The sequence below is a fragment of the Panthera pardus genome, unplaced genomic scaffold (genome assembly GCF_024362965.1).
Source record: "Panthera pardus isolate Hobbes unplaced genomic scaffold, ASM2436296v1 HiC_scaffold_6, whole genome shotgun sequence".
In the NCBI taxonomy this organism is placed as follows: domain Eukaryota; kingdom Metazoa; phylum Chordata; class Mammalia; order Carnivora; family Felidae; genus Panthera; species Panthera pardus.
The window spans coordinates 49,046,446-49,072,443 of NW_026526991.1; the positions used below are offsets into that span (position 1 = coordinate 49,046,446).

Consider the following 25,998-nt stretch of genomic DNA (forward strand, 5'->3'; position numbering starts at 1 on the left):
CTTGTTTTAGCAAATCCCACTTTTGAAGGAAGCCACACTAAGTAATTTTTTGGCTGCTGGTGGCAGGAGGGGTGTAAATAAAAATGTGCGGTAGTTCTTTCCACAAGAGGGAAATCTTTGTCTATATAATATCCCTACGTCTGACAAATTACTAGGGCATCTGCTCGCTGTCTTCTGGAAGCAAACTCTTGGCTTGGTATTAACCAAACCTGACAAATCATGAGCTAGGTGCTGTTTCCGATCAAGCCATGGAAGAACGAAGACACTAACACCCAAAATACATGAACCATAGAGACCACCAAGTAAAATAACTACAAAAGCATAAGCATTAAGAAGCACGTGGGGGAGCTGGTGAGAGCACATATGAAGAATTTGCCAGAACTTGCACACAGAAAAGAATAAAGACCAGTGGGGAATAATTTACAGACTCTGCTCCCACAACTTGTTACCTTGAAGATTTAAAAAAAAAAAAAAAAAGATTTGAAATTCTAGCAGGATACAGAACCTGGCCGCAGAGGCCATATAAAGGAAAATTAACATAGAAACATTACAGGTGAAGGAATAGGGTATCCTGAGAAAAGCAAGAGTTGCCTGCTAAAACTTTATTCTTACTTAAGATTTGCAAATTTATATTGAACTAACAAAAAAAGCCAACTGTAGCTGACAATGTTTGCCTTCTAAACTCTCTCCAGGCCACCAGACCAAGAATATCACCAGAAAAAATCAGGAGTTAAATTATAGTTAGAAAAGGGGAGAAAAGTAAGGTAGGACATTAAATTTTTATTCTGAAATTATCTCTGGCCACGACAATAAAATGTAACAAATATTCACTGAACAGTCTTACTCCTGTCTTCAGCTGTACAATACATACAGTATCATAGAACTGGCCACTAGGATTAAAATCCACCAGAACATATTTCATGTTAAGTGGCGACAGCAGCATCTCACAGAAATGTTTACATACATATGTACACAGTCCACATTCAACCATTTTCACATATTTTCAGTACACACAGTTGCAGCATATTTCAGTCACGTGTCTAAGATGTTGCTCGATAAAAACCCAAGCCACTGCCTAGACAGAACTGTAGCAGTTGAGCTGAGTATAATTACAATTAATTTTATATATGTCCATAGCAGAGAGATGTACAAGCCCCTAAGAAACAGAGTTGACAAATACTTTTTTTTTAAATGCTACCACAGCATTATGTTGGGCGATATTAAAACCTTTACCAACCAAATCAGTTTTTTTTTTTTTTAAGTCTTCTGCTTACCAGAAATATTCTTGATGAGAAAAATTACAAAAATGAATGCTCTCTTTAAAATAATTCACACTTTGAAGATTCCAATATGGCCCAATGCTACTGATGCCTAAAGTGTTGCCTAACCTCCTGATGGAGTCCTTTAACACGACTCCAAACCACCCATTAAGTTTAAAAGTGGCTTAAGTGCCTTGCACCCAAATTGTAAAAATCCCTGGCCATCCGTACTAGAGCCAGGCACATATAAAAGGAATGCACTTTGGTTCATACCAAATGCCCTGGGATTAATCACACTATAAAATTAAATGGTTTGAGGTAAATTTTTACAAATACAGTTGATTTTTGTCTAGTGTTACCATAACAAAAAAATATCATTTAAAAAATCAGTCTGATGTTAAGATACAACAAAGACCATCTTTAACCCCTTAAACATAGGAATTTCCTGTGTAACTAACCAAATGGTTACCTTTTTCAATGCCTGATGATGATTCACGCCTTATGGTTTCTATTAAGGCCTGTAAGTAACTGGATATTTAAGACAGATGTATCTTTGCAGAGCTGGGTTCCATCCTTACTGCCGGGTATTCAAAGAGTTAAAGAGGCCAAAAAATGCATGCCCTACAACATGGCATTCAGAACAAAAGGCACATTGTTAACACTAAGGGCACAACTTCTCCTCTACTGTTGATCTGCACTGCCCTGCATCACGGTGCTGTTCCCCTGTCGTAGCAACGCACTTAAGAGGTGATGCGCACTGTGGAGGTGCCAGAAACGGAGCCAGATGAGACTGCAACCAAAGACAAGACACTGTGCTAGTCTGAAATCTGAAAACAGCTCAGACATCCCTAGACACTGGTAACCTGTGAGACCGAGGACTGTTTCCAAGCCAACTCCTAGTAGCCTATTAGAGCCCTTCATTTGTTTTAAAATCACAGAGATGCGACGTTTTTCTTTTTTTTTGATATAAATAAGCCAGAATTTTTTAAAAGCAGCCCTACCACTGAACACTGAACCTAGCGGCTCTTATGAATGAAGTAAATCTCACCGTATTTGGAGGGCGGGGGCATAGCACTGCCCATTATAGTTTGGCTTCAAAGTTTCCGGTTGCATTTGTGAATATCATCACAAATGCACTGTTGGCATCTTAAGTACCAGTTTTATGTGGTGGGGAAAAGACAAGCAGTACTAGTCCATTTATAAATTTTCACATGTACTTTATAGGGAAATTCCTATTAATGGCAGGCTCAGGTTCACGTAAACCTAAATGTGAAAATGAGGGTGGATATGGAAGAGGAGGAACTGCAAGGGAAAAACAGCCTTGATGTTTTTGTTTTAAAGAAGCTAACCATCATTCAGAGGCTTAGGGTCTTACAAAGCCACCATACCAAGTCTTACACTTCTTATGCCTTTTAAGTCAAAATTTTAATAATAAATACACAATCTTTAAATTCTATAAGCCACTGATTGGGGGTATCGTCACATGAGCATCATTTAAAAAGCAACTTACTAACATATTATTGCACTTCCACAGATTACACAGAAATGTGTACAACAGGCTAAAGAATCTGACTAGGGGAAAGAAGCTATAATTTCTAAGTACAGAAGTACAAATTAATTTATCAGTGACACCCTTAAATAGTAAAGCAAATATCAACATCACTATCTTATTAATAAGCTAATCTTATTACTGTTTTTTGGCAAATATCTGTAATATTTCCTGAGCGTTTTCTCCATCAAACGACAAAGCCTCAAGATAAGAGTTTTGTTCAAAACTACTTTCTTTTTTCTTTTTTCCTAAGTAAGAGAAACTGTAGGACTAATATTAAAAGAACTTAACCGGAAACTTTCCTGGCCTCGCTGGGGGACCATGCTTTAAGTACTTGTAAATCAATTTACAGGCAATACAATAATATCTGTGCATATAAAAGAGTATTTATCCTAATTTATACTACCCAAAACCTATTGTCCAAACAGGCAAAAAAATCTTTCTATATTAAATTGCACATACTAAAAAATTTCTTCCACGTGCCTTGAAATTGATAAATATCACTGCTCATACATTAGTGATAAAATACTTAATTTTTCACTTTGAAAATAATTATTATTCAGAGACGAAAATATTCTTTTACCTCTCAGTTAACTTTTCCAGGTAAAGTGTCATTCCCACAAATACAGTCAGTGCAATCCAAAAGAAAGTAAAATAGAGGAATGCGATCTGTGATTTTCCTAATGATGCAAGTAAGTCAGACCATTTAACTTGAGATTGAACTTTTCCTCCTTTAACTACGTTGTTTAAATTGACCTCACTGAAAAGTCACAATGACTTCTGTTCAGCAAGAGGATTTTCAAGCATCTTTCTTTTTAAAGAAAGAGTTGATGCTTTCCCAGGCGAAGAGAACCTTACAGTGGCACCTGAAAAGTGTGAACTCACTCTAACTTGCTAAACCTTCTTTGGAACTATGGAAATCCCCACCTTAAGTAGCTAGGCTGCTGTTCTTTTTTAAACTGGGATATGAAAACAATGGTCATAATCACAGCTGAAATGTCTCTCTTCTGTATTAACAGTCTGGGATATATATGTGAAGGAAGGAAAAAAAAAAACTAAATGCAAGCAACAGATGTGTAGTGAAAGAGGAACAGAGAGGAGAAAAGCAAAGAGGAGGAACAGTTTATGGAATACATTTTTGTATTTAGGTGCAAAACCAATTCCGTACTATGAGGCTTCTTTACAAACAGGTAGCTGATCATATTAGAAAATCTGGAGGAACGCACACGTTTCCATTTATCCACCCAGGTCTGCTTGGCCAGCTTTTAGAAAGTCAGAATGCTAAGTGGGCATGTCAACTTGGGGACTTTGTGTTTGTCTGACCACTAGTTTAGGAAAAAATTCTCTGAGGTCAGTTCTGCTCATTAATCATTTTTGTCCTGGCCATTCTTCTCCCACCCTCACTACCACCCACGTCACTTATGGGAAACGGAAGTAGGACGTGCTACACCTGTGCGTGAACCAGGAGCATGGCGAGGGAAGGGGGGCCTTCCGGGGGCAACTGCCTGGGGGAGAATATACTATGAACCATAGAAACAGTGAATGTCTTTGACACCAATCTGTAAATGCGCAGCAGTCACGAAGTAATCAATGGCCTGCCACTGATGTTTATTACTCTGCCACACTAAATACAGTAAGGCTCATCATACTTTTAGAACACAAAAACAGTTTCAGGAAGTATAAAAACTTAAAGCATTGTCCCCATGTATTTTATAAAAACAAAATGAACAACTTTCTTACGTTAAAATAAGTGCTGAAAAGATACAAATGAGTTGAGTTATTGAGCAAATAAAAACAGGTCTGAGCTACTCCTTTTCAACCCAGTAAGGCTCAGCAACGTCGTATCTTTCAGATTACCCAGCATCAGGGGACTCAGCTCAGCTAACCAGTTTTGGCAACACTGTCCTCTGCTGAATATTCCCATTGGCATCTGTCATCTGTGCCAAATTAGTCCTCAGTTTGGAAGCTGAGCTGGAAGGTGGAGGTAACTTGGAAATGGATGTGATAGCACCAGTGCTCTCGGTTATCCTTTTCACTGACGTCTTCTCCCCGGTGGGAGGCTTTGGCAACCGCCGCCTCAGCCAGGGATGCCGTAAAGCCTGGCCAGGGGTCATGCGAACCGCAGGATCCCATTCTAAACACTGTTTCAAGAAGTCAAGGAAAAGGGGATCGTCACACCCCTTCAGTGCATTCCCCCACTCTCTGCTCTCCGGTGGGCCCCTCAGTTTCCCCCTCCTGGAACGGCCTCCATTGAGAACCACAGAGCCATCTGAGAGTGTCGTGACAGTGCAGTAACGGGGATAACCCTTGGAGCTCACAAAATTTTTGGCTCGTTTGGACGCATCCAGCAGTTTCTGGGAGGGCATGCCCAACAGTTCAATCATACAAGCCAGCTGGTCCCCTTCATCTTCCCCAGGCAAGAGGGGGTAACCGGTCAGGAGCTCTGCTAAAATGCAACCCAGGCTCCACATATCGATGGGCATGCCGTATCTGGCGCCAAGGATCACTTCCGGAGCCCGGTAAAAACGGGACTGAATGTACGTGTAGACGCGCTGATGCTCGTAACAACTGGAGCCAAAATCGATCACTTTAATACCACTTCTACCCTGCTGCTTTAATAAAATGTTCTCGGGCTTAAGGTCACAGTGAATTATTCTGTTTTTGTGCAAAGCATCCAAGCACTGCAGAATCGAGTGGGCAAACTTGCGAACCAAAGGCAGGCTGAAGCCCTGGAACTTATTCTTCTTGATGAGCTCATAGAGGTTCATGCTCAGCAGCTCGAACGTCATGCAGATGTGGTTTCGGAAGGTGAAATTCTCCAGCATGTGGATGACATTCATGGTGTTGTCCTTGTCCTGCTTCCGCAGGTGTTCCAGGATCCGAATCTCCTCTGCTGCCTGCCGGTGGAAACGCTTCTCGTTCCGCACCATCTTCAGGGCCACGTGCTGGTGGACTTTGTGGTCATAGGCCTTGACCACCTGCCCAAAGCTTCCCTTCCCAATGACCTTGAGGACCTCGTACCTGTAAGCCACGTGATCGTGGGGCACCTGCACGTATGATCCCTGGTCATCATCATAGCCACCATTGTTGGGCCCACCTGTCATGCCCTGGCGCTTCTTTGCGTTTGGACCCAAGAAGTATATTTCAGGGTAGCTGAAAATCTCGTGGTGTTCAAAGGTGGTTAGTTTTTGCATGTATTGCTTCATTGCTTGTTCGGGTGTCATGGGGGTGGCTTTCACCTTCCCCATGCCTTCCATAGACTTCAGAGAGGTGGAGCTCCCCTGCCGCCTATGGATGCTCTCCAGCTGCCGCTCCGGCACTACCGGCAAGCCCGTCTTACCCACTGTCGTAAGCCCGTTTGGTTGTGTCGTGAGCACTGTCCGCTTGTTACTATTATCCTCAAACAGCTGCTGAACCTGGATCTGTCCGTGGCTGTGGCTGCCGACATGTAAGTGATCGTTCATTGTGTGCTTACTGCCGCCAATCTGGAATTCAGAAAGCAAACGTGAATACAACGGAAGAGGTCTGTCTGTTCGAATGGTGTATTTTTTAAGTCAGCCCCCACCCCACCTTTACAGTCCAAATCAGGTTCGCTAAATGGAAAGAGCTGTACGCCCAGGAGGGACCTCATGAACACCCCGACAGGGAGAGTGGATATGGTGCTGACAGTCTCTGATTAAATAAAGGAAAAAGACTAGTAGACTTGGGAAGGCTATGAAACTTGGGATCCTGAAAAAAGGGACCCCATAAATGCCACACCTACCACACCCCGGATCTTTACAGTAGGTTCCCTGTGGAGGCAGAGGCATCTGTCTTGTTCATTGGTCTACACCTAACACTTAGCACAGGGCCCGGCACACCCCAGGTGTTCCACTCAACCCGTAGGTAAAATGAAACAGGATACAGAAAAAGCTGGAACATGTCATCTTTGTGCTGGCTCCACCTCCTCCAGATCACAGCCCCTTTCACACTTCATTTATTCTCTATTACCACGAGGGCAGAGATCATGGCTGTCTTGTTCACTACTCTCTCCCCAATGTCTAGCTAGTTCCATTCTGAAAACACTAGTGTCTTCCATTCTTGGTCTTCTCCACTACTTGGAAAACCGACTACACCTAGGAAGATGTATGATCCACTGACAAAAAAATGTGCACTTTTAGGCTTGAAAGATTCCCATGTGGATATGCATTGTAGAATCTTGTAAACTCCTAATCTATTTTTAAAAAACTTCTGGGCTTCATAGACTGTGATGACCATTTAAGGCCATTCGGCCCAACAAACCAACCACCACAGTTTGGGGCCTTCCTTTGGTCAATGGCTCCACTCTCTTAACAGTGTATTTCTGTGGGCTGCTGGGATACTCAGCTTTCCAACAAGGAACACAAAGTAGCGACTTCTATTTCAGGCACACATACCATCCCTGAACATTCTTGTCTAAACAAAACTGATGGTGCAAGCCAAGGGGCCCCCAGTCTTCTACCAAGAATCTGCTTGGGACTTCCTTCAAGTATTATTATTGCAAAGATGTGAGGGGTGGGAGAGCACTAGCAGCCAGGATCCCCTCGGTTAGGAATTCTTCCCAGCCTCAGGCAACCACCCAGAAGTCTTAATGCATCCTGCTTGGTGATTTTTGTGTAAATCTTAAAGATCAATTTGTCATTCACAACCCATCTCATTCACTCAACCGGTATTAGCTAAGGTCTAGGCACAGAAGTGGCAGAGTCCCTGCCCTTTAGGAGCTTATAATCCGTTAGCTGAAATCACTTGCCAACAGTATTTTTTCTGTTAGTTTCTTTCTGAATCCTACCTTTTGGGCTCTATATACTACCAAAGAATAAAAACAGTCTGTATAGGTAACACAGCATTTCAAAAAATGGCTCGGAATCACCCAGATTATAAACTTGAAATTTCAAGTCCTTCTTAGCAGCCGACCAAGACCTTTGAATTTTCTTTAACTGACATGTAGCCTGCACAGTGACTATATAAGGAGTGGGCTTTCTCTCTGCTTGCTTCTAATAAAACAGAGTAGAATACTGTATAGTACCTGGGCCTGTCTGAAGTGTGATTTCCTAGATTGAGAGATTTTACTACTCAGGCCAATTTTTTGAAGACTTCTGATCAAACCCTTTTATTAAAGTCATTGATGATATTTCATGCTAAGTGATCTTTTGTCGGGTAGCTGGACAGGTTATTTTACGCCCATTCTATGCCAAAAGCAGAACAGTCCATAAAAATGAATTAGGAACTCATGAGTATATAGAAAAGTAGTACAGGCCTGTCCACAGCTTTCGTTCCCAAGTCCTACTCTCTGCACCCCTCCTCCCCACTGTGATCTTTCAAGCACCAGGAAATAGAAAGATCTGAAATTTGAAATACCTCTCTTCTAGAGAACCATTCTCTTCAGGGCGGGAAAGACTGATTCAGAAGAAAAACCCCGCTACAAAAAGCATGAGGCTTCACTAGGGACAAAATTAACCTTGAGGCTTTAGGAACTCCTACAAGATAGCAACGCAAAGCATTTTGAGCATCAGAAATTCACTCCAATTTTTCCAAAAGCAATCTTAATGTTTTGCACAATTAAAATACAATCACACAAATTTAATTACTAGAGCCAAAGAGGGCTCGACAATTAACTATCAACTCCTGTCTCTCCGACTGCCTTCTCTCGGTCTTCTCAGCTGTCTCAACTATTAGCTCACTTACCCTTGGATGGGTTCAGGGGTTCCTCAGCATTCAAGCCTCAACTCCCCTGGCCTCTTAATTCCCCTAATTCTCCCTAGTTGATCCTGACCACAGCCACGGCTTCAGCAAGCACCCAAGGACTGACGAGTTCACAGCTCCACTTCCAGCTCAGGCCTGCCTGATCTGGTCTCCTGAGCCCAGGACCCTTGTGTCCAAGGACAGATCAGCCGCCTTCCCCACAGGCAGTTCAAACTGAACTCATGATTTTCCTTCCAAAACCGTTTCCTCCTCCCATACCCTCAATTTCTGATAAACAAAAGGCTTCTCTTCCACATAGTCACTCAAGCTTGAACATCTGGAAATCCTTCTGAGTGTCTCCCTCACCTTCTGAGTCCCCCATAAGCGCTGCTGTCTCTCTATCCTACTCCCTCTCCGCTGACCGGGCCTCACCGCCCGCCCACTCCTGAGGTCTTTCACTGGGACAACCCAAGCAGACTCCTCACATGGCCCTGTGCTTCTCAGTCTAGAATTCCTCAAATCACCTTCTCCAAAGTAGAGAGTTGTCATTGTAAAGTGTCAATCTGACACTGACCTCCCTCCCTTTTGCTCAAGGCCCACATCTGCACCCCATTTCCACAGTTAACCCAAGAATTTACAGGCCAGGACACCAGGTTCTAAAATGTAGCACATAAATGTCCTCAGTCCTTCCTTCCAATGTCATCTACCACTGTTACAATTCTGAGAGTAACAAAGCTGGGTTCCCCAAGACCTGTGGAAACACCATGTCCTCTTATGCTCCTCTGCTTTTGGTGAGGTCATGTTTCACAATGGTTACAAGTCGAGGCCTATTCAATTAAACACACGGGGGATGAAGCCTAGCTCTGTCACTTACTAGAAGTGCGACCTCGGGCAATTCATCTCTCGGAACCTCAGTAGGCTTGTCTGTAAAAAGGCAACAGAGCTCCTCTTCAGAGCTATAGGATTAAATACGTTAAATAAAATGTATAAAGTGCTTAGTAAAGAAGAGCTGTTATCATCCTTCCCAAAGGCTGCTTGGAATCTCCTTCCTCACTATGTCTCCATGGCAAACTCCCACTCAGCCTTCAGGGTCCAGTTCAACTCTCACCTCTTCTGTGAAACTTCCCCTTTCCTTGCTCTCTTTCAGACCACTGTTAACACCTATTTCATCTTATTGTAAGTGTTTTAACACCTAATGTACCCACCTGGCTGTGAGCAATTCCAGGGCAGGGTCACCTCTTATCTTTGTAAGTCCCTATTAACATAAACCCAGACATACAGTAAGCACTCGGTAAGTATCTGTTGAATGGAAGAACACAGGTCAATAAATCCTTGTTAACTGATACCTCTCTGAATTGTATTTGGGAACTACTCTTGTACCTTCATAAGAACACAGGAAGTTAATGCCCAGGGAATTAGGGATGTCCCTAGCGATCCAAGTCACAAGACATTAGGTTAGGCTCACAGTGCATCAGCAGAGACTTAAAGGCAAAATGATAGCCAGTTAAAAGGTACCTGTAGCAGGTCAGTTAAACGCCTAAAAGCAATGTGTGGAATCTTAACAACTTTCCAGCGTTAAGGAGATTCTGTTGAGAGGCTATAGAAAAGAAGGTCTTTGATCTCAAATACTGTAGGACTCGAAAATCACAATGAAACTCAGAAGCGCAATTAACTGATTTATTAAAAACAAAAGGTGGGGGGAGCTTTAGAGGAGCCACGGTATTTCCAGAACACATATGCCAGGCCTACATAACCGTAAGAATATTAAAACCCCCTTACTCTCAGCCTCTTGAGGTCTGAGAACGTGGCTTATTCCTGTTTGCCACTGCTCATCTAGCATGGTTGTCACATTTAAAAATATACACAGAGCGAATGCAATTGTTAGATATGTACAACGTAGGGGTTAAAACAGAGACCTACAAAAGCCTTCTCTGACCATGAAATAGTTCAGTATTAAAAATTATATAAGAACAATAGTCTAACCAGCTTAATCTCTTCCAATAATAAAGTAGAAAATAGGAGACTGTGTTAACATTTTGGAGCATTTGAAAACTTCCCTGAGGTCATCTTAGAAATGCTGTACAGTGTTATGGGAACAGAATTGAGTGCAAAAAGGTTGGAATTTTGGCTCCTCCTCAAACACAGAGAGCCTGTGTGGCTCTGAGTCAAATATCTACTTTTTCTTCTTCAAAATATTACTATTTTTTTAAGTGAGAATACTCATTCTTCTTTTTTTAATCCCAATTATTTTATAAAGGTAAAGCTGGTAACTAGAGACTGCTGTAAACATTAGAACAGTTATGAAAGTGATATAATACTAATATTTGGGAATTAAGAAAAGTATATCATTATTTCCAATACAACATCAAAAGAAAAAAAAAACTTAATAGGAATCCACACAGTGACTGGGTACACTATTCAGACAAACAGAAATAAACAGAACAACTACATATACAATAATATATCCATGGAGACAGGGAACAAAAGGGCAGTGGACTAAATAAATTCCAAAGTTCATACTCTTTATAATCATATATTTACCCTCCTGTATATACTTTACAAGCGGAAATATGGACAAGCTCCTGTGACAAGATCATTTTTCTCTCCTTAATACCCTTTTCCCCCTTATTCTAAACCCAAGTGTAATTGCTGTGGAAGAAACAACTAAAAACTTACAAGCACCTGAAAGACACATGGGACTATGGCTCTGCAAAAGTTCCTGCATTTGTAGTGAAATGAACACAACTTCCTAGAAGTGATGTCAAGCAAGAGGTAGAAGCTAGGCTCAGGAAGGCCTGGCTTTAGCTCCAGCCTTGATAGGAACTGCCTAGGGAATCTTGACCAAACCAGTTAACCTGTCAGACTGTTTCCTCATCTGTAAAATGAAGGAGTAGAACCAGAAAAATACTGTGTTGTTTTTTTAAAAAACTTTCCTTTTCTACAAAATCTGCAATGTTGTGCAAATGAAATCAAAACTAAACCACAATCAAAATCTAACTTTACACTTTCAAAACCAAGTTTCCAACGCTCAATAATAGCACGGGAATTTTAACTGGAAGTTTAAAACAGGTAAATCAGCCAGATACCACAGCAAAACACAAGCATCCATTACTGGGAGTCCTGAGAAGGAACCTCACATTTTTTCATCTCTGGTGCACCACGGCCTGTTCCTGCAGTGGACACCTTTTGTTTTCTCTAATCTGATTACATATTTCTATTGGAAAAAGGCTCTGATCTAAGAAAGCCCACTCTTGGAATCCAGATGAAAACCTAGTACTTCCTTCCCAGGTCACATCAGGTCACGTGATTACACCCACCCATGGAAAAAAGTGGATGCTGTATTTTAAAATTCTCAGATGATTCCAAACCAAACAAACAAACAAACCCAAACCCCTAAAACTAATGGCAATTCTCAACTAAAATGTCACCATAACAGGAACGTTCAACCATAAGGTATCAACCAGCCTACTGACAAATTCTCTTCCACCATCAACAGTGCAACACAGATCAGTTAACTTCTGTGTAATGAATTCTCAGCACCTGGTCACATGTTTGGGGGGGGGGGAGGGGAGGGAGAAGGAAGAGAGAGAAGGGAGGGAGGGAGAGAATGAATATCTAACAGAAGGGTTTCCTATAAAACTTGTACCCATCTGTCCAGGTCTAAGGGGAGATACCCCACTGGAGCCATCCTCTCACAAAGTCTCCTCTAATAAAGAAGTTTCCCCATAACACATGACCCTCAGAGCTGCATCTCTGTAGGCTAGAAATGGTCTTTTCCTACAAGAACTCAACTTTCGCTAGGCAAATGAAGCCATATCCCTACCAAGCATCCCTCACATTGAACCACCTTAGGCCATTCCTATGGAGGATCCAATCGGAAATAAGACCTGGGAAACCGTCAGCTCCTCCAGAAGTGCACACCTTCTCTAAGCTGGCAGTCACCTTCCAAGGGCGATCTCTGGGAGCTGAGAAAAGGTACATGCTGAAGTCAAATCCAGTTTGCCAATCTGCAGCCACTAGTCCCAAGATGGGCTGTCCCCTCCCTCTCCACCCACAGAGGGACCTCAGCACCTGCCGGGTGCCCTTCCCTTCTCACTTCCAAAGCAAAGCCAGCTCTTTCCTTTTGAATAATATCCAAATGCAGAATCCTACAGGGGTGGCTGGTTGTTTTGACTGCTGCTGTGGCTCTTATTTTTGTTAATGTTAATTACAATTTCTGTTGTGCTCAAACCTGTAGCACTCATAAAACATGCTTCCACACGCGGGGGACAATTGGCGGTGCTCCCTGCTGGCTGGAGGCAGGCCTGGGAGGCTCTTTGGGGGATCGATTTTCCGGGCAGGACAGCCTGACTGTCCCCTAACACATATCTGTTCTATAAATACCCACTACCCAGTGGTTGGGGGGAGGGGAGGGGCTGGGGGATGTTTACCCGGTCAGGGAAAGGAGCTCTGGAAAGCAACGACGAAAAAGGAGGGAAAAAAGAAGGAAAGAAAGCACCAAGGAGGAAGTTCCGAGGAAGAGGAGCGCAGGGGTGGGCGGGCTTCGGAGGGGAAGTGAGGGGCCCACGCCACGAATCTTCCTTTGTGGCTGCAGCTCTCGGTTCGCCCAAGTTGCATAGGGTGGCGTCCAGAAGAGGCCACTAGCCAGGGGCGTGGAGATACTCGCACTTCGACCTCTCTTCTCCCGGCGTCAGAACCCCACAAGTCCGGGTGTTTATGCCCCGGGCCCCTCCCGCACCCCTGCGCCCCCCCCCCCCCCCGCGGCCTCCCGCGGGGCTGGGTCTCACCGTGTGGGCTGCGGCGGCCGCGTTGCTGGCCCGGAGAGGCGGCAGGGCGATCGGGGAGGGCGGGCCGGTCCCCACTCCGCTCCGGGGAGCCCCCGCACCAAGCCCCGGGGAAGCCTGAAGCTGACGAACGGCGCTGTCCCCTCCTCTGCCTGGGAGCCACGCACGGGAGGAGACAAAAGAGGGTCAGGGGGGAGAAAGTCACCCAGAACCCGTCGCCCCGCCCCACCCCTCTGGGTAGCGAGCCCCGCTCTCCCTGAGAGAGACGGGACGGTAAAAACGGGCGTCCGGGGAAATGAAAGGGCGCCCGGGTCACGGATCCCCGGCGCGCACCCCCGGGCGGGGCTCGGGCAGCTGCAAAGTTAAGTCGGGCGCCGGCGCTCGAGTTCGCGACCCCGCGGCGGGGCCGGGCTGGGCCGGGGCCGGGCGGCCCACGTTGCAAGCGGCCACAGGCCGGGAAAGGGGTTGGACCGCCGACAAGGGCGCGACGGCCTCGCCGGGCCCCGGGCGGGGGCAGGCCCGGGACGGCCCTCGCCGGCCGGGTCGGAGGGCTCCACTCGGAGGAGCCCCGGGGCCGGGGTGCAACAATGAGCGGAGCCGAGGCGAGGGCGCGCCGTCCGCCCCGGGGCCCCGCCACCGCGCAGACTTTGTTCGAGGTCCCGCAGGCAGCGGGCGCCCGCGCCACGAGGGCTGGACCCGGGGCGCGCGGGGTGCCGCCGGGGGCGGGCGCCGGGGGCGGCGTGGCGGCCAGGCCCTCCTTACCGGTCGGGTAGGCGGCGGGAGCGGCGGCCGAAGGTTTCCTGGTTAACATGGCCGCTGGAGAAGAAAATGCATTTCAGGGCTGCCGTCTCCGCCGCCGCCGCCCGTCCTGCTGTTACTTCTCGCGGCCGCCGCCGCCTCCGGGTCGCCCCTCTCGCGGGTCTCCGGCGCTTCCTCGCCGCCTCGCGTCAGCTACAGCCAGACACACACAGTCCGCTGCATCCCCGCGGCCCGGGCCCGCCGCCGCGAGTCCCCCGCTCTCCTCCTCGCCGCCGCCGCCGCCGCCGTCCTCCTCTTCCTCGGGCGGCTGCAGCACCCCCCGGCCCGTGCACATGCCTCGCCCTCCCCTGCGCGCCGCTGGCCTCCCCGAGTCCCTCACATAGGGCGCGGGGGAGCGGGCTGCGCCGCCAGGACCGACTCGCTCGGGAGCCTCCTCCCGGGCTCGCGCGCGCGCGCCCCCGCGCACACTCGCACTGGCGCCCGCGCGCGGCGCGGCCCGGGAGGGCAGCCCCGCCCCCGCTCCCCTCCGCCGCGGGTGCAGGCCCCGCCCCCGGGCTCCCCCCCGGCTTAGCCACACACGCTCACGTACACCCCACCCCCACCCAGCCACCCTCCGGAGTCCCTACCCCACCCAGTCATCTGCATAGCCACCCCTCCACTCCCCGGAAAAGTCTGCAGTCTCCGCTCGGCCTCCGCCTCCCCCTCCGGCCATCTGCGCGGCTCCCCTCGGCTCCCCTCGGCCCCGCTCGGCTCCCCTCCCAACGACCTTTTCCCCTCCGCGGCCTCCAGCCCCTGCGGCACCCCGCCTTTTTCCCCCCAGCGCAACCTACCACTGCTTCCCTCCACCGAAATCTCTGCAGAGACCCCTCCCTTTCCACGAGCGCCCCGAAACACATGCATTTGCAGCTTTCTGAACCCAATGGCTGCTCACAGACAATACTGTCCCCCCCTTCCTGGTCCCAGTGGCTTAACCACCCCGTCTCCCCATTTTGTCATGTAAAAAACTTAGTTGTGCGAGGGTCACCTCGGTAAGTCAAGCCCGAAGGAGGGCCGCAGCTTAGCTTGGTGAACCCCCGAGCGTGGGCGAGGGAGGGGGCTGCCCTCCCACCTCCACCTCCACGACACACACCCTCCCCGATTTACTGACACCAAGTGACCGCTTGCCAGTCTCTAGGACAGGGGAGGCAGAGAGGCGCTCGTGGAAGGCTGCTGGGGAAGCAGTTGTCTGTAGGTTGCTAGGCAAAAATAAACATCAGAGACACCTCCCATTTCCTTACAACTCTGAGCCTTTTCCCGGCGCGGCCACTGGGAGAGACACACCTTCCTTTCTGCTCTCCGCCGTCCGGAGGGACACCTTTAATTCTTCTCATTCCCAGGGCCGAGTCTCTCTCCGCTTCCCTTTCAAGACACGTGGAGAATTTCCCTGCCCTTTTCACTTGCCACCTACAGCCTCTCATTCCCTTGCAGACTGAAAAACTGCTTGCCCATCACACACCTGCGTCCTGTAGTGTGTGGAACATCCTTTGTACAGAGGTCACAGGTTTTGTCACCTCAACAGTTAGGAAGGAGGAAAGAGCCAGGCAATCTCGGACGACAGGCCAGAAAGCTTTGGGGGCGGGGGGAGGGCATTTCCTTACGGAGTAGTACCCAGTCTCTGAAGTTCGGGGAGACCTGGGTCCATTATGTTCTGCCTCCAGTATCCTGCAGGGCCTCTGTCTGGACCAAGTTTGCAGGCCTGAACTAGCGCAGACTCAAATCGGAAAGAGGCCACCTCCTGCGGAGTCCCATCGCCCCTACTGTTTGCAAATTGTCATAGCAACCTCCCAGAGAGATCACACTCACTTTATACAAATGCCAAAAACATGGAGTGTTTCAAAGATAGAATGTGACCCTGTAAGAGTCTCCAGGGCATTAAAGATAGGGAGCATTGGCAGAGGGAACAGGTGGCAGAGTGGAATTTTGCCTAATGGTGTGTCCCTCCAAAAAAAAAAAAAAAAAAAAATCTTGGTGCCTTTGCCTAATCAAGTAGAATCACAGTGAAATAATCAATTTAATAATATGCTTAATCTGACCCCATCAAGAACTGTTCCCTTTTGCCTACCTTCCCATTCAGATTCACTTGGGGAAACATGTAGTGTTCAGAATTAACTAAAAGAGGGGCGCCTGGGTGGCTCAGTCGGTTGGGCCTCCGACTTCGCTGGGGTCATGATCTCACGGCTGGCTGGCTCTAGGGTTCGAGCCCCCAGACGGGCTCCGGGCTGCCCGCTGGGAGCCTGGAGCCCACTTTGGATTCTGTGTCTCCCTCTCTCTTGCTCCTCTTCTGCTCACACTCTGTCTCTCTCTCTCTCTCAAAAAGAAATTAACATTTTAAAAAAGAATTAACTGAAAGAAAAGGGGCTACTTAGTAGCAGAGAGGAAGCCAGAACCCATTCCCAGGCTCCTGGTCTAATTTCTCTATGCTTTCTATTACCGCCGTGGATTTTTAAGAAACTCACACCTCCTTCCTTCTTTCCACTTCAAAACGATTATTTTCATACGGTATTCCTTTTTTTCTGTAAATGAGTACTCCATATAACTCATATTCAAATAAAAAATTTGAAGCAAAAAATCAATTTTAATATAACCTGACACCCTTTCACTTAAATCATTCTTGCAATACTTGAATAGGAAATAGGCACTGCTTTTTCATGAAGAAGGAAAATGCTAAGTACTCGAAGTCATGGTTTGTAAAATCCAAGTTAGTAATATTAATCTACACATTAAACATGAGGAAAGGGAGGATTTTTTTTTTTTTTAATAGAAGGACACAAAGAATCATTAACTTTAATCAAAGAAAGAAAAAGATACATGTTTGGGGAACTTTTCCTAGTAAATTGTTTTATGACAGATCAGGTATAATTTCAATTTTATATTTTCGTTGTTTCTTGTCTTAGGGAAAATTTGCAATTAGTCTAATCATTGGCTGTTTTAATTATAAATGGCACACCTTTCAAACTTATATTCTTACTTTGCTCAAAATGAGTATTTGCAATTTCTTGGATTTCTCTCATTATGTTAAATATTGATGAGTTCAGCCTGAATTAACGTCAAATACATGTGCAAACGTATTTGACAAACTCCTTGAGCTTTCAAGAAGAATGAACTGGGTTAATGCTAGGAGTTATTACCCTCAAGCTTATTAATTATCCTGAATATTTACCTCTTTATAAAATTCTTTCACAAATATCCTCGTGTTTCATGTTCACAACTCACAACCTGACCAGAGTTGTGTTGATGTTAATAGTAATCTCCTCCGGGGGCTCAAGTCCCTCAGTTAATTAATAGTAATCTCCTCCGGGGGCTCAAGTCCCTTCGTTAAGTGTGTCTGCTCTTTGATTCTTGTCTGTTGGAAAAACTCCATCTGTTTTGTATGTTTGTCAAATCCAGATTCAAATAACAAGTAGGTAGGCAGGATGGGGCTGGATTAGAAAGAAGGAAACTTTGGGGAACTCAGAATGGAGCCTTGTGGAAGGAAGTTGTTTTCAGTGGGAAAAATAGTGATGGATCACAGAGAAATTGGAAACGAACAAGAAAATTGCTGGTTTCTGAAACACATTCCCTCATTGAATCCCTTTATCCCAGAAACATTTACAAAGAATTTAGTGTGTGTAAGGCCTACAGGATATGATGAATCATCAGATGTGGTGCTCTGGGCTTCAGTCTGGCAATCTATTAGGATCTCATTCTTTTATCTAATTAAGCAAGAAACAGTAAGCACCTAACATATTTTTGACACTATTAGTTCTGGGGTCACAAAGTTAAATAAATAGTCTCTGATTCTGGTCATTGTTATTAAGAAGCTCCCAGCCCAGGAGAGGCGACAAGACATTTAATGACGTGATGGGGCAGAAATCGAGGCGGGTAGGAGGTACAATGGCGGCACATGGAGGGAATGATGAACTGTACCTAAGTGGTGACTGGAATCAAAGAGTCTGTGCTTCAGTGAAGGCTTAAAATGTTTTTGCTGTTTATTTATTTTGAGAGAGAGAAAGAGAGAAAAAAAAAAAGCATGAGAAGGGAAGGGACAGAGAGAGAGGGAGAGCGAGAATCCCAGGCAAGCTTCTCGCTGTCAGCACAGAGCCCAATGAGGGGCTCGAACTCATGAACCATGAGATCATGACCTGAGCCAAAACCAAGAGTCAGAGGCCTAACAGACTGAGTCAGCTAGGCGCCCCATCATCCAGGCTTTAAAGATGCTTGGGAGTTTGCCAGTCAAACCGGGCTAGGACATTCTAGGCAGAAGGAATAGGGTGTGCATAGGTACCAAGGTATAAGAAAGCATAGCATATTCTGGGAGAAGGGTCAGCAATTCAAAATAGAGGAAGTCTGGAGTGGCAGGGAAAGGGTTGGTACCGTCACCTTCGTGAGGTCAGGGTTATGGATGGTAGAGGCAGGTTAAGAATCATCTGAAGTTTTACCAGCTGTGGAAATGTGAAAACAAGGTACAAGGTCTTTTAAAGCAATTAGGTAAATCACCAAGGAACTGACTCATTTTGGGGAAGATAGGCTTGCGGGTTAGTCAGGCTTAACTCCCCTCAGTAGAACGCTTTTTGCTGATGGTTACCTTCCACATGCCCATCACCAAGGTCCAGGACCATTTAGAGAAAAGCATGACCTTTATCACCCAAAGTCCATGATGTAACGTCCTCAGATGTAGGAGGCATGGATGTCATAAGCGAATGGTCCCTGGGTATTTCCACTCAACTCTGTGGCCATGGCCAGTGTGGAAACAAGAAGAGATTTCCACACCAGTGGAAAGTTGGTGATCCAAAGTGTCCAGGCAGGCTGGTCATGTTTTGTTTAGTGTCCTTACAGAGCCAATTTCCTTAACCCTAAGTTGAGGAGAGAGCCCCAAAAGCAAGCTAGGTATCTAGAAAGGCTGAGGATATTGTTCAGCATTTCTTGGGGATAGTTCATCTGCTTTTCCCAACTATACCCTAAGGACCGAGTTAATGTGAAAACCTTAAGTAAGCAAAGGAAAGAGAAAGCTACATCCTGGGAGTGGGGAGTAACTCCGTCTTCGGCACCAACAGGACAAATGCAAGCAGAGTGGTGGCCAGTGTGTCCAGGAGCTTCGAGAGGATAGGAGCGCCACGACCAGATAGAGTCCCCACCAGCTGGCCACGCTATTGGCACAACTCACAGAGCAGGCCAGTGTTTCTCAGCCCTCTGGAGACAGGCTGAAAAGGCTGAGCTGGGAGCAACCAGCCAGGAGCAGGTGCCCTGGAATCACGCTGGGCCCCACTCCAGCAAAAAAGTGGCAACAGAAACTCTGACAGCAACTCTACTAGGGGCTCTGGGAGAAGAGAAAGAGCGGTGTGATTCTGCAACCCAGACAAGAGCAGGAGGGTCAGTGACATTCCAGGTCGTGGGATCTTTGGTGTCACTGGAACCACAAGTAGTGTCGTCTAGTAGCTAGGAAGGGGCAAGTGGGAAGGAGAAGACCATTTCATGAGCACCGTGAGGGTTACACTGGGTATTGCCGCTGGTGTGCTTCACTGAATGGAAATGAATTTATTTTAGCCACGGATAAGGAAAACCATCCACCGTTCATACTGTCAGGACTCGGGGCGCCTGGGTGGCTCCATCGGTTGAGCACCCGAATCTTGATTTTGGCTCAGGTCATGATCTTGCAGTTCGTGGGACTGAGCCCTGTGCGGGACTCTGCCCTGAGCTTGGAGCCTGCTTCAATGGATGTGAATTTCTACCGCTCTTCTAATTCATACCGTACTAGGCACTGTGGAAGGCAAAACACAAACACGCCTTCTTTTCAAGGAACTTTCAGTCTAGCCTGGGAGAAGACTCACGTTCCAGGAAACATTCAGCAACACAGTAAAGAGCAGCTACTTTATATTTTCCTGTTTCTTCTTTGGATCCATTCTTCCACCCTGCTTGGTGCCACAGGAAGCTTTACGGAAGGCATTGGTGGTCTTCCCTGCCCATTAGCGTCTAGTTCGGTTTAACCATTGGAAGGTCTTGGCAAGACACCCAAAGTGTGTCTTAGGTATGTCTTGAGGACAGTGAGGTCGGACTATCTCCCTGGTTCTCCCCACACCAGCTCACCACAGATTGGCTATGGCCTGTGACCAAAGACCTCCACTCATGTCCGGCAGCCCTTTCCTACAGCCGTAGCTACTCCCTTAGAGTTCTGGACCCTGTTCACACCCCTTGCCCCTTCAAACCTACGGGCGGTAAAGGTTTCCTGCTGTTGCTAGTTCTATGGGCTTGATTTTTCCCTCGCTTATTTCCCTTTATCCCATTTAAGGTAGTCCTTTAATTAAACTCTTTGTGCCATGTTTTTTTTCTGCCAGATCCTGACGTATACAGACTTACACGGACTTATATATATTGTATCTCCTATAGAGTGTAGGCTATGGAATCTAAATGCCATAGAACCCCAGAGGGCTAGGAGAATCAGGGCTTAGAGGAATCAGAGGGGAACTCCGGGTGAAGGCAGAATTTGATCTGGGCCTCAGAAAATGAGCAGACTTGTCTTAAGCAGAAGAAAAAGCTTCCCAGGCCCGATGGAACCGTGCGCAGCGGCAGCCTCTGCAGCAGAGAGGGTTGCTGAGGAGGCCTAGGGAACAGCAGGGTCGTAGGGTGGGGGGCACATCCAGGTCACTGATGGCCACGAAATCCAGAAAAAGGAGTTTCCACATGGCGTGGATGGAAACAAAGGCCACTGGAGATTTCTGAGCAGTGAGTTGACCTGGAGAAAGTGCTTAGCAAGGAATGTAGATCAATCTGGCTGCAGTGTGTTAGAGAGACATGAGTGGGGGAGGGAGTAGAAACAGAAGAGACCAGTTGGGAGGTAGTTTCTGGAAATAGCTGAGGGGGGTGGCATAAGGAGCCTGGGGCAGATACTGGTTATTTGGATGCTCTCTCCAGAGCCCAGGAGAGGGGCCTTGAAAGTAAGGGGAAGCCAGAAATAATGGAAGCACCACATGCTTTCCTTGCTACCTTTGGGTCTCAGAAGCATACAGAATTCTTAAAGCTGCTTATCAAGGAATTTCGCAATGAAGCCTATTGAAATGATCAGCTAGGGGCGCCTGGGTGGCTCAGTCGGTTGGGCGTCCGACTTCGGCCCAGGTCACAATCTCGCGGTCCGTGAGTTCGAGCCCCGCGTCAGGCCCTGGGCTGATGGCTTGGAGCCTGGAGCCTGCTTCCGATTCTGTGTCTCCCTCTCTCTCTCTGCCCCTCCCCCATTCATGCTCTGTCTCTCTCTGTCTCAAAAATAAATAAACGTTAAAAAAAAAAAAGGTTAGCTAAAGTGAGACATAATTAGGAGGTAACAAGTCAGGGAAACCTGGAATCCAGAAAGATTCCCCCATCACGTCTCCCCCCCAGTAATCTGGAGACAGGATTTGTTGATTGCTCAGGGAGAATGAGTTATCATAAATGAGGAGCAAATAGTGTGTTCCAGAGCCCAGTTTCGTTGGCTGGAGTCCCGTCTATTGTGAGGACTGATGCACTGGCTTCTGACCGACGTTGGGTACAGACTGTTTAACACATTCAGACTAAGGGGTACCTGCCACTAAAAGAAAATGCAAAAATCTGAAGACGCTCCCCTCTTCCTTTCATTATCTTGCTTTTAAAGAGGTATTATAAAGAGGTGAAGGAGAGGAGAGGATCTGGAATCAGCCATGCTCCAGTTTGCTAGGTAGCCCTCAGCATGAAGGCCTCCTACACCTTGCAAGCATGAGCCGTTCCTGCATCTTTGGACCTTCTAGCTCCAGGCCTCCGTAGACCAAGTCTGGGGACACAACTTTTGGCCCCCTCAGATGTAGGTTTGTTATAGGGCAAGTTCAGAAGAGCTTGGTTCAGTATATTCCTGCTCATCAGAGAAACCCAAAGATGCTAAACTGACTCCAGTTCTGAGGGCTTCTAAGACCTCAGTTAGCTGGAAAGAATGCAGCACTGGGTCTAAGGCTAAGGGAACTTCCCCAAGAACAATGGCGCCATTGGCAACACCTTAGCTACCTAAGTAGCCTCGAAATAATAGCTAATAGTCGTATAAGACGTTCACACACCCAGGTAGTATTCCAAGAACTTTACCCGTATGAACTAATATAATTTCCACAACCATCTGCCTGGCAGATGCTATTATTAGTTCCATTTTAAAGGTGAGGAGACTGAAGCACCGAGAGGTTAAATGACTTGCCCAAGGTCACACAGCTAAGACGTGACAAGGCAGATATTCTGGCTGTAGAATCTGTGTGGTGACTGCTTTCAGCGCTAAGTGGAGATTTTACCAGCTCACCACCACGATTGCCTCAATCTCATTGTCACCATCAATAACATTTCATGTCACAAAATAAACTTTTCAGAGAAGGCTTTGAGGTTTATATGGTCCTTCAGCTGTGGTCATTCTCAGTAACCCATTACTCATGGCAAAGTGCTTCACAGATGGGAACAGTGAGACGGGAAGCCCAGAGTAGCACCCCCGGAACCACAGGTGGAGCCAGAGGAGGCATTAGGGTCAGAGCCCAGGTTTGTTGACTGCTAACAATTTTTTCTCTCTTTTCCAAACCAAATTATTATAAAATTCCCTTAAGTTCAGAGATGAAAGGATGGAGATTCCCTAAAAGCAGGTACCACAAAATGGACAAGTTTTGATCTCTCAGGACTTCGGGGGCAAATTCCTGTTTTGACATTTCCAGGAATGATTTGAGTCCGGTCTTTACTAACACCCAGCTTAAAGAATTAACTTTACTGGATTCACAAGAAGTCCAAACACGAGTGAATGATTTCCTGTTTAACCCATTGTAGCAAATCGGCCCCTTTGCCGCGAGCAAATGGAAAAGACAAGGAGTCTTTGGCAGTAGAAGGGAGTCCTCTCTACCAAGCTGGCCACTCCATCTAGACCACCCCGGATCTCTGGGGGAATGGCTCGTTACATTATGCTTTTACAAATAGCCACACTCTGGGGCGCCTGGGTGGCTCAGTTGGTTGAGCACCGACTTCGGCTCAGGTCACGATCTCGCGGTCCGTGAGTTCGAGCCCCGCATCGGGCCCCTGTGCTGACAGCTCAGAGCCCGGAGCCTGTTTCAGATTCTGTGTCTCCCTCTCTCTGCCCCTCCCCCATTCATGCTCTGTCTCTCTGTCTCAAAAATAAATAAACGTTAAAAAAAAAATTAAAAAAAACAACAACAAATAGCCACACCCTTATTCAGGTTAAAGGGGTTGACAGTGTGCTTGCTCACGAAGATAGTATAAATACTCCCTGGATAATCTAAGCCCCAAACTCAGTTTTTTTGTTTGTTTGTTTGTTTTCAATTAGCTCTGCACAAGTAAGAGAAATTACTTTTGGTGATCGATGAATCTGAGTAACTGTTAAATAGTCCTGGATAGTTTGAACACTTTTGTAGTCAAAAATAGCTTTGACTGAAGAAAAGCTACTTGAAATTTCATTATAGACAATGCATTGTACTTGTTGGTTACTTCTCATCAGATGGTGCTGGACAAGTCCACTGTTTACACAGCAATGTTCTCTAGTGAAGGTTTGAAATACAAAAAACAAAAAACAAAAAACAAAAAACAAAAAATCTAAAGGCCCGTAGGCAAAGGTGTGTATTTAGCACAGGTGCAGGTGAATGGCCCCCGATCGGCATTTCCAAAGGGCACAAAAAATAAAAATGGCCCAGGAAGTAATGAACGACTTACATGTAAATATATAAAGAAGAGATTAAGAAGGAGTTGTCGGTAAAAAGAGGATCGCTTTTTGGGAAAGGAACAGTTTTCTCATGACTGGGAAGGGACAACAGAAATAAAGCAGCTGAAAGGCTACAGACAGCAACACTTGAACACGACAGCAGAAGAGTGATCAGTCATAGTGGAGGTACCGGTAAGAAAGAGGAGAAAGGAAATGGGGGTGGGGAGAGACCAAGAGGCAGAGAGGTGGGAAGAACCCTACAGAAATTTTTGTGAGGAGGGAGCCCGGGTGGCTCAGTCGGTTGAGCGTCCAACTCTTGATTTCAGCTCGGGTCATGATCTCATGGCTCGTGAGTTCAAGCCCCGCGCTGGCCTCTGTGCTGACAGCAAGGAGCCTGCTTGGGATTCTCTGTCTCCCTGTCTCTCTGCCCCTCCCCCACTTGTGCTCACTCTCTCTCTCTCTCTCTCTTTCAAAAATAAATAAACACTTGTAAATATTTAAAAGAAGACATTTTTATAAGGACCAGGAGGAAATGTTTGAGGCGAGGTTGCACGTGGGGTGCAGGGGAGAAAACAAAACAGGAGTAGGACCAGAATGCTCAGTCAGATGATGTTCTCAGGAGACACATGGTTATGGCTTACCTTTCTAAGTGAGCTCACCGCTTCTTTGTCAGCCTCTTTCCACTGAGAGCCCTGTGTGTGCTCTCCCTCTCTCACACCATACTTGTGTTCTGTTCTCCTTTCCTCTCTGCCTAACCCACGGCGAGTGAGGAACCTGACAAACATTTCCTACAACGCGGACTTCAGAGAAAACGATTTTGTGACAGTTTTGTCCTTGAGCTACGTGTCAAGCTCTGTGCTGTTTTGCCTGCGCCGGGTCCTTGAAACCTCACTCAAATGAGGCAGGTATGTTATTTTCTGATTTTAGAGAAGACGGAGACTGCAAATGGTTCGGTGACTTGTTAGTGATGGGCCGTAATCAGATGGGAATTCAGGGAAATCTGGTGCCGAAGCTCACTCTTACCCACCCAGAACGATCTGCAGACTGCTCTGGGGCATGAAGAATGCCCACACAATTCCATCTGACCCGACAGTGGCATCTTCTGCTTCTTCTTCTTTTTTTAATGTTTATTTATCTATTTTTGAGAGAGAGTGAGAGCACAAGTGGGGTATGGGCAGAGAGAGGGGGAGAGAGAGAATCTCAAGCAGGCTCTGCCCTGTCAGCACGGAGCCCGATGTGGGGCTCGATCCCACAGACTGTGAGATCGCGACCTGAGCCGAGATCAAGAGTCGGACACTTAATCGACTGAACCATCCAGGCGCCCCCGTCTTCTGCTTCTAGAGTGGTACTTCTGCATTCTCCTCAATGGCTGGGGAGTGGAAAGGAAGGGAAATCTCCTCCACAGAAGTCCTGACATCAGCATGCTCAACCCAAGCAAAATCTAGGGTCTCTTCCTCATTTGCTGTACTGTTTCCATGGTGCTGTTTTCCAGCTCAGCCCGTATGTTGCCTTTCTGTATGTGCCTATCTGTGTTGAACAGAATTGCTTCCTCTAACTACTGTGCTATTAAGACAGCATCTGGGGCGGGGAGGGGGGGGGGGTGGAAAGCAAGATCCAGGGAATGTATGCAAAGAAATGATCTCTGAAGGATGTGAACCAGGACAGGATTCCACGTTCTTGATGTGATTCAGTCAAGTACCAACATATTTGTAAGTGGGAATGTTGACTAATCATCTAAGTTGGTAGAGAAAGGTTATCCAACAGCAAGAAATTCCTGTCTATTTCAGATCTTTGAAAAAATCCGAAGTGTCTGTGACTCGGTATTTGCTGAGTTTTTCGTCCTTGAGAAATGAAAAATCAACATACTTTTTTGATGAAGGCAACAAGGGGTTATATGTTGTGAGCACAGATCTCATTAACTGACTGAATGAAATGTGGCCAGAATAAAAGGATTCAATGACCCTCTAGAAGGAGATAATATTCTTTACTTCGAGAAGGCAAAGGAAAGGAGAAGGACACCTCTTCCCACCCTTTTTTTTTTTTTTTTTTTCAGTAAAAGGAGTCTTGTATGGAACTAACTGGTAGCAAAGGGTGCTTAAAGGGACTGTTCGCAAAGAGTAAGTCAGGGGGAACACTACTATCCTGACACGCGACAAGGTCTTACAAAGTGCCAACGAAGTCACTGAGCAGACACGTGGCTAGCTGACACTTGCGCCAGGACCCAGAGCGAGACTAAGAACTTCCTTATTTGTGCAA

General features: G+C 46.5%; 1 protein-coding gene across 2 annotated transcripts; it reads right to left on the reverse strand.

Annotated features, from left to right (window-relative positions):
* Nucleotides 1-760: 760 nt before the first annotated feature.
* On the reverse strand, nt 761-14,158 carry DYRK2 (dual specificity tyrosine phosphorylation regulated kinase 2). 2 transcript variants are annotated; one of them, XM_019455035.2, is made up of 3 exons: nt 14,055-14,158; nt 13,296-13,444; nt 761-6,293 (listed from the first exon to the last, which is right to left on the reverse strand). In XM_019455035.2, the coding sequence occupies exons 1-3, from the start codon at nt 14,101-14,103 to the stop codon at nt 4,686-4,688; spliced, it is 1,806 nt and encodes a 601-aa protein (XP_019310580.1). In that variant the 5' UTR covers nt 14,104-14,158; the 3' UTR covers nt 761-4,685. The 2 variants fall into 2 exon arrangements, with proteins under 2 accessions (XP_019310580.1, XP_019310581.1); XM_019455036.2 differs by lacking the exon at nt 14,055-14,158 and adding an exon at nt 9,714-9,763 and having other exon boundaries at nt 13,296-13,401.
* Between the last annotated feature and the right edge of the window lie 11,840 nt (nt 14,159-25,998).

What these genes read in the sequence shown, in the direction of transcription:
- DYRK2 (XM_019455035.2), bottom strand. Translation starts at nt 14,103, where the DNA reads ATGTTAACCAGGAAACCTTCGGCCGCCGCTCCCGCCGCCTACCCGACC. An exon ending in TCCCGCCGCCTACCCGACCG is followed by an intron (nt 13,445 to 14,054) that starts GTAAGGAGGGCC and finishes CGTGGCTCCCAG; the next exon opens with GCAGAGGAGGGGACAGCGCC. An exon ending in CGGCCGCCGCAGCCCACACG is followed by an intron (nt 6,294 to 13,295) that starts GTGAGACCCAGC and finishes TCTGAATTCCAG; the next exon opens with ATTGGCGGCAGTAAGCACAC.